Source organism: Panulirus ornatus, chromosome 40 (genome assembly GCF_036320965.1).
Source record: "Panulirus ornatus isolate Po-2019 chromosome 40, ASM3632096v1, whole genome shotgun sequence".
Classification (NCBI taxonomy): Eukaryota; Metazoa; Arthropoda; class Malacostraca; order Decapoda; family Palinuridae; genus Panulirus; species Panulirus ornatus.
This window is the reverse complement of record NC_092263.1, coordinates 17,344,534-17,358,266: the sequence shown is the minus strand read 5'-3', so window position 1 is coordinate 17,358,266 and position 13,733 is coordinate 17,344,534. Positions and strand designations below refer to the sequence as shown.

The window sequence follows — 13,733 nt, the reverse complement described above, 5'->3', positions numbered from 1 at the left end:
AGGTTATTAAGGTCAGCATTGTAGAGAGACAGGTTAGTTGGAGAGAGTAATTGAAGAAAGCTTTAAGGAAGTGAAGAGTTTTAGATTGATGGTAGTGGATGTGTGAGTATGTGGAAAGTTTTATATAAATAGGAGTGAATATGACAGTGAATGGTATTATGGAAGCTAAGGATTCATGGGATAGGTAAGGGGGCAAGGTCATGGGAGCAGTGAGGAATGTGTTGAAAAAGTTCATTATTTGGGAGGGTGAAGATGGGTATGTTTTAAGATTTAGTAGTCCTGAACGTTTTGCATTGATGTGAGGAATGTACTATAGATGAGGGTGTATGAAAGAGGTTGAATTTGTTGGAGATGAAATGTTTAAGGACAGGAGGGATGATTGAGTAATAAATGGTAGGACAAGAGAGGGGAGTGGTATTAAGAAAAGATTTAGTTAAGAGAGCTAAAGAGGGTTTACTGAAATGGTTGGGAAATATGGAGAGAATGAGGAAAGAAGGAGAGATTAGTGAAGGAGTATATGTCAGAAGTTGTGGGGTACAAGAAGAAGAGGGAAACTGAATTTGAGAAGGAAGAAAGGAGTGATGAAATTCTGAGTGCAATTGGACTGAACATACAGGAGGGTGAAATGTGTGCATGGTATAAAGTGAATCAGTGTTATAGTTTCCACATGACACCTAGAGAATGAGTGCGAGCAAATGTGGCCTTTCTTTGTCCATTCCCTAGTTATACCTCGCTGATGCAGGGGATGAGGATGCTGTTTCCTGTGGGACGGGGTGGTGCTGGGAATGGTTGAAGGTGAGCAATTATAGATATGTACATGTATGCATATGTATGAGGTAGCGTAAGGAAACAGACGAAGGAGTGGCCCAACCCACCCACATACACATGTATATACATACACGTCCACATGCGCACATATACATACCTATACATTTCAATGTATACATATGTATACATACACAGACATATACATATATATACACATGTACATCATAATTCATACTTGCTGTCTTTATTCATTTCTGTTGCCACCCCACCACACATGAAATATTTTTTTTTTTTTATTTTTGCTTTGTCGCTGTCTCCCGCGTTTGCGAGGTAGCGCAAGGAAACAGACAAAAGAAATGGCCCAACCCACCCCCATACACATGTATATACATACGTCCACACACGCAAATATACATACCTACACAGCTTTCCATGGTTTACCCCAGACGCTTCACATGCCTTGATTCAATCCACTGACAGCACGTCAACCCCGGTATACCACATCGCTCCAATTCACTCTATTCCTTGCCCTCCTTTCACCCTCCTGCATGTTCAGGCCCCGATCACACAAAATCTTTTTCACTCCATCTTTCCACCTCCAATTTGGTCTCCCTCTTCTCCTCGTTCCCTCCACCTCCGACACATATATCCTCTTGGTCAATCTTTCCTCATTCATTCTCTCCATGTGACCAAACCATTTCAAAACACCCTCTTCTGCTCTCTCAACCATGCTCTTTTTATTTCCACACATCTCTCTTACCCTTACGTTACTTACTCGATCAAACCACCTCACACCACACATTGTCCTCAAACATCTCATTTCCAGCACATCCATCCTCCTGCGCACAACTCTATCCATAGTCCACGCCTCGCAACCATACAACAGTGTTGGAACCACTATTCCTTCAAACATACCCATTTTTGCTTTCCGAGATAATGTTCTCGACTTCCACACATTCTTCAAGGCTCCCAGAATTTTCGCCCCCTCCCCCACCCTATGATTCACTTCCGCTTCCATGTTTCCATCCGCTGCCAGATCCACTCCCAGATATCTAAAACACTTCACTTCCTCCAGTTTTTCTCCATTCAAACTCACCTCCCAATTGACTTGACCCTCAACCCTACTGTACATAATAACCTTGCTCTTATTCACATTTACTCTTAACTTTCTTCTTTCACACACTTTACCAAACTCAGTCACCAGCTTCTGCAGTTTCATATTTTTTTTTCTATTTTTATTTTGCTTTGTCGCTGTCTCCCGCGTTAGCGAGGTAGCACAAGGAAACAGAAGAAAGAATGGCCCAACCCACCCACATACACATGTATATACATACACGCCCACACACGCAAATATACATACCTATACATCTCAATGTATACATGTATATACACACAGAGACATATACATATATACACATGTACATAATTCATACTTGCTGCCTTTATTCATTCCCATTGCCACCCCGCCACACATGAAATGACAATCCCCTCCCCCGCATGCATGTGTGGTAGTGCTAGGAAAAGTCAACAAAGGCCATATTCGTTCACACTCAGTCTCTAGCTGTCATATATAATGCAACGAAACCACAGCTCCCTTTCCACATCCTGGCCCCACAAAACTTTCCATGGTTTACCCCAGACGCTTCACATTCCCTGGCTCAATCCATTGACAGAACGTCAACCCCAGTATACCACATCGTTCCAATTCACTCTATTCCTTGCATGCCTTTTACCCTCCTGCATGTTCAGGCTTCGATCCCTCAGATTCTTTTTCACTCCATCCTTCCACCTCCAATTTGGTCTCTTACTTCTCGTTCCCTCCACCTCTGACACATATATCCTCTTTGCCAATTTTTCCTCTCTCATTCTCTCCACCTCACACCACATATTGTCCTCAAACATCTCATTTCCGACACATCCACCCTCTGCACAACTCTATCTATAGCCCACGCCTCGCAACCGTATAACATTGTTGGAACCACTGTTCCTTCAAACATACCCATTTTTACTTTCCGAGATAATGTTCTCACCTTCCGCACGTTTTTCAACGCTCCCAGAACTTTTGCCCCCTACCCCACCCTGTGACTCACTTCCGCTTCCATGGTTCTGTCTGCTGCCAGATCCACTCCCAGATATCTAAAACACTTTACTTCCTCCAGTTTTTCTCCATTCAAACTTACCTCCCAGTTGACTTGTCCCTCAACCCTACTGTACCTAATAACCTTGCTCTTATCCATATTTACTCTCAGCTTCCTTCTTTCTCACACTTTACCTAACTCAGTCACCAGCTTCTGCAGTTTCTCACCTGAATCAGCCACCAGCCCTGTATCATCAGCAAACAACAACTGACTCACTTCGCAAGCCCTCTCATCCACACCAGACAGTATACTTGCCCCTCTCTCCAAAACCGATATATATATATATATATATATATATATATATATATATATATATATATATATATATATATATATATATATTTTTGCTTTGTCGCTGTCTCCCGCGTTTGCGAGGTAGCGCAAGGAAACAGACGAAAGAAATGGCCCAACCCACCCCCATACACATATATATACATACACGTCCACACATGCAAATATACATACCTACACAGCTTTCCATGGTTTACCCCAGACGCTTCACATGCCCTGATTTAATCCACTGACAGCACGTCAACCCCGGTATACCACATCGATCCAATTCACTCTATTCCTTGCCCTCCTTTCACCCTCCTGCATGTTCAGGCCCCGATCACACAAAATCTTTTTCACTCCATCTTTCCACCTCCAATTTGGTCTCCCACTTCTCCTCGTTCCCTCCACCTCCGACACATATATCCTCTTGGTCAATCTTTCCTCACTCATTCTCTCCATGTGCCCAAACCATTTCAAAACACCCTCTTCTGCTCTCTCAACCACGCTCATTTTATTTCCACACATCTCTCTTACCCTTACGTTACTTACTCGATCAAACCACCTCACACCACACATGGTCCTCAAACATCTCATTTCCAGCACATCCACCCTCCTGCGCACAACTCTATCCATAGCCCACGCCTCACAACCATACAAAATTGTTGGAACCACTATTCCTTCAAACATACCCATTTTTGCTTTCCGAGATAATGTTCTCGACTTCCACACATTCTTCAAGGCTCCCAGAATTTTCGCCCCCTCCCCCACCCTATGATTCACTTCCGCTTCCATGTTTCCATCCGCTGCCAGATCCACTCCCAGATATCTAAAACACTTCACTTCCTCCAGTTTTTCTCCATTCAAACTCACCTCCCAATTGACTTGACCCTCAACCCTACTGTACATAATAACCTTGCTCTTATTCACATTTACTCTTAACTTTCTTCTTTCACACACTTTACCAAACTCAGTCACCAGCTTCTGCAGTTTCATATTTTTTTTTCTATTTTTATTTTGCTTTGTCGCTGTCTCCCGCGTTAGCGAGGTAGCACAAGGAAACAGAAGAAAGAATGGCCCAACCCACCCACAACACATGTATATACATACACGCCCACACACGCAAATATACATACCTATACATCTCAATGTATACATGTATATACACACAGAGACATATACATATATACACATGTACATAATTCATACTTGCTGCCTTTATTCATTCCCATTGCCACCCCGCCACACATGAAATGACAATCCCCTCCCCCGCATGCATGTGTGGTAGTGCTAGGAAAAGTCAACAAAGGCCATATTCGTTCACACTCAGTCTCTAGCTGTCATATATAATGCAACGAAACCACAGCTCCCTTTCCACATCCTGGCCCACAAAACTTTCCATGGTTTACCCCAGACGCTTCACATTCCCTGGCTCAATCCATTGACAGAACGTCAACCCCGGTATACCACATCGTTCCAATTCACTCTATTCCTTGCATGCCTTTTACCCTCCTGCATGTTCAGGCTTCGATCCCTCAGATTCTTTTTCACTCCATCCTTCCACCTCCAATTTGGTCTCTTACTTCTCGTTCCCTCCACCTCTGACACATATATCCTCTTTGCCAATTTTTTCCTCTCTCATTCTCTCCACCTCACACCACATATTGTCCTCAAACATCTCATTTCCGACACATCCACCCTCTGCACAACTCTATCTATAGCCCACGCCTCGCAAACCGTATAACATTGTTGGAACCACTGTTCCTTCAAACATACCCATTTTTACTTTCCGAGATAATGTTCTCACCTTCCGCACGTTTTTCAACGCTCCCAGAACTTTTGCCCCCTACCCACCCTGTGACTCACTTCCGCTTCCATGGTTCTGTCTGCTGCCAGATCCACTCCCAGATATCTAAAACACTTTACTTCCTCCAGTTTTTCTCCATTCAAACTTACCTCCCAGTTGACTTGTCCCTCAACCCTACTGTACCTAATAACCTTGCTCTTATCCATATTTACTCTCAGCTTCCTTCTTTCTCACACTTTACCTAACTCAGTCACCAGCTTCTGCAGTTTCTCACCTGAATCAGCCACCAGCCCTGTATCATCAGCAAACAACAACTGACTCACTTCGCAAGCCCTCTCATCCACACCAGACAGTATACTTGCCCCTCTCTCCAAAACCGATATATATATATATATATATATATATATATATATATATATATATATATATATATATATATATATATTTTTGCTTTGTCGCTGTCTCCCGCGTTTGCGAGGTAGCGCAAGGAAACAGACGAAAGAAATGGCCCACCCACCCCATACACATGTATATACATACACGTCCACACATGCAAATATACATACCTACACAGCTTTCCATGGTTTACCCCAGACGCTTCACATGCCTGATTCAATCCACTGACAGCACGTCAACCCCTGTATACCACATCGCTCCAATTCACTCTATTCCTTGCCCTCCTTTCACCCTCCTGCATGTTCAGGCCCCGATCACACAAAATCTTTTTCACTCCATCTTTCCACCTCCAATTTGGTCTCCCACTTCTCCTCGTTCCCTCCACCTCCGACACATATATCCTCTTGGTCAATCTTTCCTCACTCATTCTCTCCATGTGCCCAAACCATTTCAAAACACCCTCTTCTGCTCTCTCAATCACGCTCTTTTTATTTCCACACATCTCTCTTACCCTTACGTTACTTACTCGATCAAACCACCTCACACCACACATTGTCCTCAAACATCTCATTTCCAGCACATCCATCCTCCTGCGCACAACTCTATCCATAGCCCACGCCTCGCAACCATACAACATTGTTGGAACCACTATTCCTTCAAACATACCCATTTTTGCTTTCCGAGATAATGTTCTCGACTTCCACACATTTTTCAAGGCTCCCAAAATTTTCGCCCCCTCCCCCACCCTATGATCCACTTCCGCTTCCATGGTTCCATCCGCTGACAGATCCACTCCCAGATATCTAAAACACTTCACTTCCTCCAGTTTTTCTCCATTCAAACTCACCTCCCAATTGACTTGACCCTCAACCCTACTGTACCTAATAACCTTGCTCTTATTCACATTTACTCTTAACTTTCTTCTATCACACACTTTACCAAACTCAGTCACCAGCTTCTGCAGTTTCTCACATGAATCAGCCACCAGCGCTGTATCATCAGCGAACAACAACTGACTCATTTCCCAAGCTCTCTCATCCACAACAGACTTCATACTTGCCCCTCTTTCCAAAACTCTTGCATTCACCTCCCTAACAACCCCATCCATAAACAAATTAAACAACCATGGAGACATCACACACCCCTGCCGCAAACCTACATTCACTGAGAACCAATCACTTTACTCTCTTCCTACACGTACACATGCCTTACAACCTCGATAAAAACTTTTCACTGCTTCTAACAACTTGCCTCGCACACCATATATTCTTAATACCTTCCACTACAGAGCATCTCTATCAACTCTATCATATGCCTTCTCCAGATCCATGAATGCTACATACAAATCCATTTGCTTTTCTAAGTATTTCTCACATACATTCTTCAAAGCAAACACCTGATCCACACATCCTCTACCACTTCTGAAACCAGACTGCTCTTCCCCAATCTGATGCTCTGTACATGCCTTCACCCTCTCAATCAATACCCTCCCATATAATTTACCAGGAATACTCAACAAACTTATATCTCTGAAATTTGAGCATATATATATATATATATATATATATATATATATATATATATATATATATATGGAGAGATAGGTAGTATGTTTGAGGAAAGGAACCGGGATGTTTTGGCTCTGAGTGAAATGAAGCTCAAGGGTAAAGGGGAAGAGTGGTTTGGGAATGTCTGGGGAGTAAAGTCAGGGGTTAGTGAGAGGACAAGAGCAAGGGAAGGAGTAGCAATACTCCTGAAACAGGAGTTGTGGGAGTATGTGATAGAGTGTAAGAAAGTAAATTCTCGATTAATATGGGTAAAACTGAAAGTTGACGGAGAGAGGTGGGTGATTATTGGTGCATATGCACCTGGGCATGAGAAGAAAGATCAAGAGAGGCAAGTGTTTTGGGAGCAGCTGAATGAGTGTGTTAGTGGTTTTGATGCACGAGACCGGGTTATAGTGATGGGTGATTTGAAGGCAAAGGTGAGTAATGTGGCAGTTGAGGGAATAATTGGTATACATGGGGTGTTCAGTGTTGTAAATGGAAATGGTGAAGAGCTTGTAGATTTATGTAAATTAAAAAAAAAAAAAAAAAAAAAAAAAAAAACGAGAGGGGAGGATTTCCAGCCCCCCGCTCCCTCCCCTTTTAGTCGCCTTCTACGACATGCAGGGAATACGTGGGAAGTATTCTTAATCCCCTATCCCCAGGGATAAATATATATATATATATATATATATATATATATATATATATATATATATATATATATATATATATATATACACATACATACGCACACACACACACACATACACATACATACACACATGAAAAATGCAAGAAATAATTTAGAAAACTGAAACTTCTAGCTTGAAATGAAATGAAAAATGAATGTCACATAATGGTTCAACCTCTGGCTATGGAAAAGGGAAATGTATAATTTATTTACACAAACGTCAATAGTAGTTCTCATCAATTTAACCACTGTATCAATAAGCTTCAATGTCTAAGCTACATTTTTTCCAATTTCACTATTTTCTTGTCAAAGCACCATGTATGAAAACTATCACTCCAGTAACACAACTATAAACATTTACTTCCCCTTTAAAAAAGTTCTGGGGAAGTCTGTCTCGATACACTGCGGGACACTCTACCACCTGGCGAGGTTTGTGTTGCAATGGTTCTTGATTCACAAACATAGTAGTATCATCGTTAGGGAGGTGGCTGTAGGGGTAGGGAGGGCCGAGGACCCAGACTGGACAGTGGTGGTGGTGGCGCTCTGACGACCGCCGCTGAATGTATGTGAGAATGTATGTGAGAAATACTTAGAAAAGCAAATGGATTTGTATGTAGCATTTATGGATCTGGAGAAGGCATATGATAGAGTTGATAGAGATGCTCTGTGGAAGGTATTAAGAATATATGGTGTGGGAGGCAAGTTGTTAGAAGCAGTGAAAAGTTTTTATGGAGGATGTAAGGCATGTGTATGTGTAGGAAGAGAGGAAAGTGATTGGTTCTCAGTGAATGTAGGTTTGCGGCAGGGGTGCGTGATGTCTCCATGGTTGTTTAATTTGTTTATGGATGGGGTTGTTAGAGAGGTGAATGCAAGAGTTTTGGAAAGAGGGGCAAGTATGAAGTCTGTTGTGGATGAGAGAGCTTGGGAAGTGAGTCAGTTGTTGTTCGCTGATGATACAGCGCTGGTGGCTGATTCATGTGAGAAACTGCAGAAGCTGGTGACTGAGTTTGGTAAAGTGTGTGAGAGAAGAAAGTTGAGAGTAAATGTGAATAAGAGCAAGCTTATTAGGTTCAGTAGGGTTGAGGGTCAAGTCAATTGGGAGGTAAGTTTGAATGGAGAAAAACTGGAGGAAGTACAGTGTTTTAGATATCTGGGAGTGGACCTGGCAGCGGATGGAACCATGGAAGCGGAAGTGAATCATAGGGTGGGGGAGGGGGCGAAAATCCTGGGAGCCTTGAAGAGTGTGTGGAAGTCGAGAACATTATCTCCGAAAGCAAAAATGGATATGTTTGAAGGAATGGTGGTTCCAAGAATTTTGTATAGTTGCGAGGCGTGGGCTATGGATAGAGTTGTGCGCAGGAGGGTGGATGTGCTGGAAATGAGATGTTTGAGGACAATGTGTGGTGTGAGGTGGTTTGATCGAGTAAGTAATGTAAGGGTAAGAGAGATGTGTGGAAATAAAAAGAGCGTGGTTGAGAGATCAGAAGAGGGTGTGTTGAAATGGTTTGGGCACATGGAGAGAATGAGTGAGGAAAGATTGACCAAGAGGATATATGTGTCAGAGGTGGAGGGAACGAGGAGAAGTGGGAGACCAAATTGGAGGTGGAAAGATGGAGTGAAAAAGATTTTGAGTGATCAGGGCCTGAACATTCAGGAAGGTGAAAGGCGGGCTAGGAATAGAGTGAATTGGATCGATGTGGTATACCGGGGTCGACGTGCTGTCAATGGATTGAATCAGGGCATGTGAAGCGTCTAGGGTAAACCATGGAAAGTTTTGTGGGGCCTGGATGTGGAAAGGGAGCTGTGGTTTCAGGCATTATTGCATGACAGCTAGAGACTGAGTGTGAACGAATGGGGCCTTTGTTGTCTTTTCCTGGTGCTACCTTGCACACATGAGGGGGGAGGGGGATGTTATTCCATGTGTGGCGAGGTGGCAATGGGAATGAATAAAGGCAGACAGTGTGAATTGTGTGCATGTGTATATATGTATGTGTCTGTGTGTGTATATATATGTGGACATATATATCAACTGACATATATTTCTCTTGTGTCTCCCCTGATGATGTGATTATTGCACGAAAGTGCACTTGGGAACTTATCGTACTTCATTTTCCCCGTGGACTCAGGAATACATATACATACATATACATACATATACACAGACATATACATGTATACAATATTAATATTATACTTAATCGCCATTTCCTGCATCAGCAAAGTAGCGCCAGGAAACAGACAAAGAATGGCCCATCCACTCATATACACATAAACATACATATGCATACATAGCCATACACATATATACACATGTACATATACTTGCTTGCCTTCATCCATTCTCTGTGCCACACCACCTCAGGAAACAGCATTGCGAGGTAATGCCAGGGAAAGAGACAAAAAAGGCCACATTCGTTCACACTCAGTCTCCAGCTGTCATATGCAATGGACCGAAACCACAACTAACCATCCATTCCTAATCAGTTTACATTGTTATTATTTCTATGTCTCCGTACTACTTGTTCTTCCACAACAATTGATCCAGCAATGATGTCATATACAATACGATTATGTTGGAATGAGAAGAATGTGAAACAAATTGGGAAAAGAAATGTGAGAGAAAAGTTCTTTACCACTGATCGAATGACTGCACGACACAACTATAAGATAGAAAGTACATGTATGCATATGTGCATATTCATACTTGCTAGCTTTCATCCGTTCCTGGCACTACACCCTCTTACAGGAAATAGCATCGCCACCCCTCACTTCAGCACGGGAGCGCCAGGAAAAAGACGAAATAGGCCATATTCGTTCACACTCGGTCTCTAGCTATCATGTGCAATGCATCAAAAGCACAGCTCTCTTCCCACATCCACGCCCCTCAGATCTTTCCATGGTTTAGCCCAGATGCTTCACATGCCCTGGTTCTGTCTATTGACACCATGTCAACCCCAGTTACCATATTGTTCCAATTCACTCCATTCCTTGCATGCCTCTCACCCTCCTATATGATCAGGCCCTGATCGCTCAAAATCTTTTTCACTCCATCCTTCCACCTCCAATTTGGTCTCCTACTTCCCCTCGTTCCCTCCACTTTTAACACATATATCCTCTTTGTCAATCTTTCCTCACTCATTCTCTGTATGTGTCCAAACCATTTCAGCACACCTCTTTTTATATCTACATATCTCTCTTACCCTTTCATTATTCACTCGATCAAATCATATCACACCACACATTGCCCTCAAACATTTCATTTTTCAATACATCAACCATATTCTGTGCAACCCTATCTATAGCCCATGCCTCGCAACCATATAACATTGTTGGAACTACTATTCCTTCAAACATACCCATTTTTGTTCTCTGAGATAATGTTCTCTCCTTCACACATTCTTCATCACTCCCTGGCACTACCTCACTAACATGAAAAATGGCAATCAAGTATAAGTGTAATAAATTTACAGAGGATGATATGCTGTCAGCATATTGAAGCAGGGCATATGAAACAGCTGGGGAAACCAGGGAAAGGTGTATGGGACCTGCATGTGGGTGGGGCTGTGGTTTTAGTGCATTATATATGATAACCATAGAATAGATGTGTTGTTGTTGTTGTTGTTGTTCGCTGATGATACAGCGCTGGTGGCTGATTCATGTGAGAAACTGCAGAAGCTGGTGACTGAGTTTGGTAAAGTGTGTGGAAGAAGAAAGTTAAGAGTAAATGTGAATAAGAGCAAGGTTATTAGGTACAGTAGGGTTGAGGGTCAAGTCAATTGGGAGGTGAGTTTGAATGGAGAAAAACTGGAGGAAGTGAAGTGTTTTAGATATCTGGGAGTGGATCTGGCAGCGGATGGAACCATGGAAGCGGAAGTGGATCATAGGGTGGGGGAGGGGGCGAAAATTCTGGGGGCCTTGAAGAATGTGTGGAAGTCGAGAACATTATCTCGGAAAGCAAAAATGGGTATGTTTGAAGGAATAGTGGTTCCAACAATGTTGTATGGTTGCGAGGCGTGGGCTATGGATAGAGTTGTGCGCAGGAGGATGGATGTGCTGGAAATGAGATGTTTGAGGACAATGTGTGGTGTGAGGTGGTTTGATCGAGTGAGTAACGTAAGGGTAAGAGAGATGTGTGGAAATAAAAAGAGCGTGGTTGAGAGAGCAGAAGAGGGTGTTTTGAAGTGGTTTGGGCACATGGAGAGAATGAGTGAGGAAAGATTGACCAAGAGGATATATGTGTCGGAGGTGGAAGGAACGAGGAGAAGAGGGAGACCAAATTGGAGGTGGAAAGATGGAGTGAAAAAGATTTTGTGTGATCGGGGCCTGAACATGCAGGAGGGTGAAAGGAGGGCAAGGAATAGAGTGAATTGGAGCAATGTGGTATACCGGGGTTGACGTGCTGTCAGTGGATTGAATCAAGGCATGTGAAGCGTCTGGGGTAAAACATGGAAAGCTGTGTAGGTATGTATATTTGCGTGTGTGGACGTATGTATATACATGTGTATGGGGGGGGGTTGGGCCATTCCTTTCGTCTGTTTCCTTGCGCTACCTCGCAAACACGGGAGACAGCGACAAAGTATAATAAAAAAATATAAAAAAATAAGAATAGATGTGAGTGAATGAGTCCTTTTCTTTTTCTGTTCCTGTTGCTTCCTTGCTGATGTAGAAAACAGCAAACAAGTAAGAAAGAAAAAGAACATTTTAAAGTTCACTATGATTTAGTTAAACAATTGCAGAATACTTTTATATGATTATGTAAACAGCCAGTCATTTTGAATCATCAGCCTATCTTTTATTGTTCAAATATTTCAGACAGTTCCTGACAGTACATGTTATTTGATCTTCATTATATCTGTTCACTTTCACTGGAAATTATTGTAACTTTGCTGAAATATTTCACCAGTAATTTGACTGTGAGCATGCAGAATCTTGAATGTATAGTGGAGTGCATACACATTCCTTGGTGGTCAGACAGTAGAGTATAGGAGCCAAAGGTTTAGGTGGAAGGACAAAGTTAAAATGCATATTTGTTAGAGGGATGTATGTTTTTGATTAGGTATGTTAGAGAGGTGGACTACTAGAGTAATTTGCACAAATATTATATGGTCTTGGTGCGTAGCCAGAGCTGTACAGGAGCGGTCCTTCTATTAACAGAGAGCCTGTAGAGTACATACACAGGGTAGAGGTGTAAGTATGGCAGTAAAGAAAGGATTAGAGACAGTATTGTCCCCCTGACTCTGACCCATGCAGCTGAAGCATGGCCATGGAATGACTCACAGATGTCAAGACTCTAGGCTGTGGAAATGAGCTATTTGAGAGGAGCATATGGTATGACTAGATGGAATGAAGACAGAAATGAGGCAGTGTTTGAGAGATTTGTTGTGGTAGGGAATGAGGTGGTTTAGGATTATGGAAGGAATGCAAGATGGGGCGTTTGCAAGAAGAGTGTATGATAGCATGATTAAAGGGGTTGGTGTAAGAGGAAGACCACTTTGACATGGGGAAGTATAGTGGAAGAGCACTGGACAGAGAGAAATGGTGGAAGAATGCATGGAATGGTATATGTGAGGGAGGCATTTAAGGCAGGGATAAGCAGAGACTCTTTTGCATGGCCACCCCCTTGATGGGAATCCCTGTAGGAAACAGGCATCAGAGATATAGGTAGATAGATAAAATAGAGTACATATATTTAGATGGACCCGTGTAGACATGTAGTATGTCATAAACTTTTATGTTAACTTCAGTGCATTTTCAGCACTTTAGTATGTAATTTTTTTATATGAATTAGGAGGAGCAAATATTGCAGTGGGCTATTACAAAAATCCAGAGAAGACAAAGGATGATTTCTGCAATGAAGATGGTCGCCGATGGTTCCGCACTGGAGATATTGGTGAATTTGGTGAAGATGGTTCTCTTAAGATCATAGGTAAGGAAGAGGCTGTAGACACAGAGGGTAATTCAAACCATTCTTAAATTTCTGTATTTCTTGTCTGAATGATTCTTGACCACAGTGGATTGAAGGCTGCCTTTCCTCTGTCCCTATAACTTAATTTTTTAACAGTCTGGTCTACATACACACAATGAGCTCAGATTAATCCCATTTGTGTTTTTTTTCT

The 13,733-nt window shown here is 42.4% G+C and overlaps 1 protein-coding gene across 6 annotated transcripts in view; it reads left to right on the top strand.

Annotated features, from left to right (window-relative positions):
- Acsl (Acyl-CoA synthetase long-chain) overlaps positions 1-13,733 on the top strand; it is a 155,593-nt gene that overhangs the window by 104,040 nt on the left and 37,820 nt on the right. For all 6 annotated transcript variants that reach the window (XR_011715523.1, XM_071685739.1, XM_071685742.1 and 3 more), the window contains exon 11: positions 13,406-13,543. Coding sequence is in view for 5 of the 6 variants with exons in the window: in XM_071685739.1 (XP_071541840.1) it covers positions 13,406-13,543 (138 nt within the window). In the remaining variant the exon portion in view is untranslated. The remainder of the gene's footprint in view (positions 1-13,405; positions 13,544-13,733) is intronic.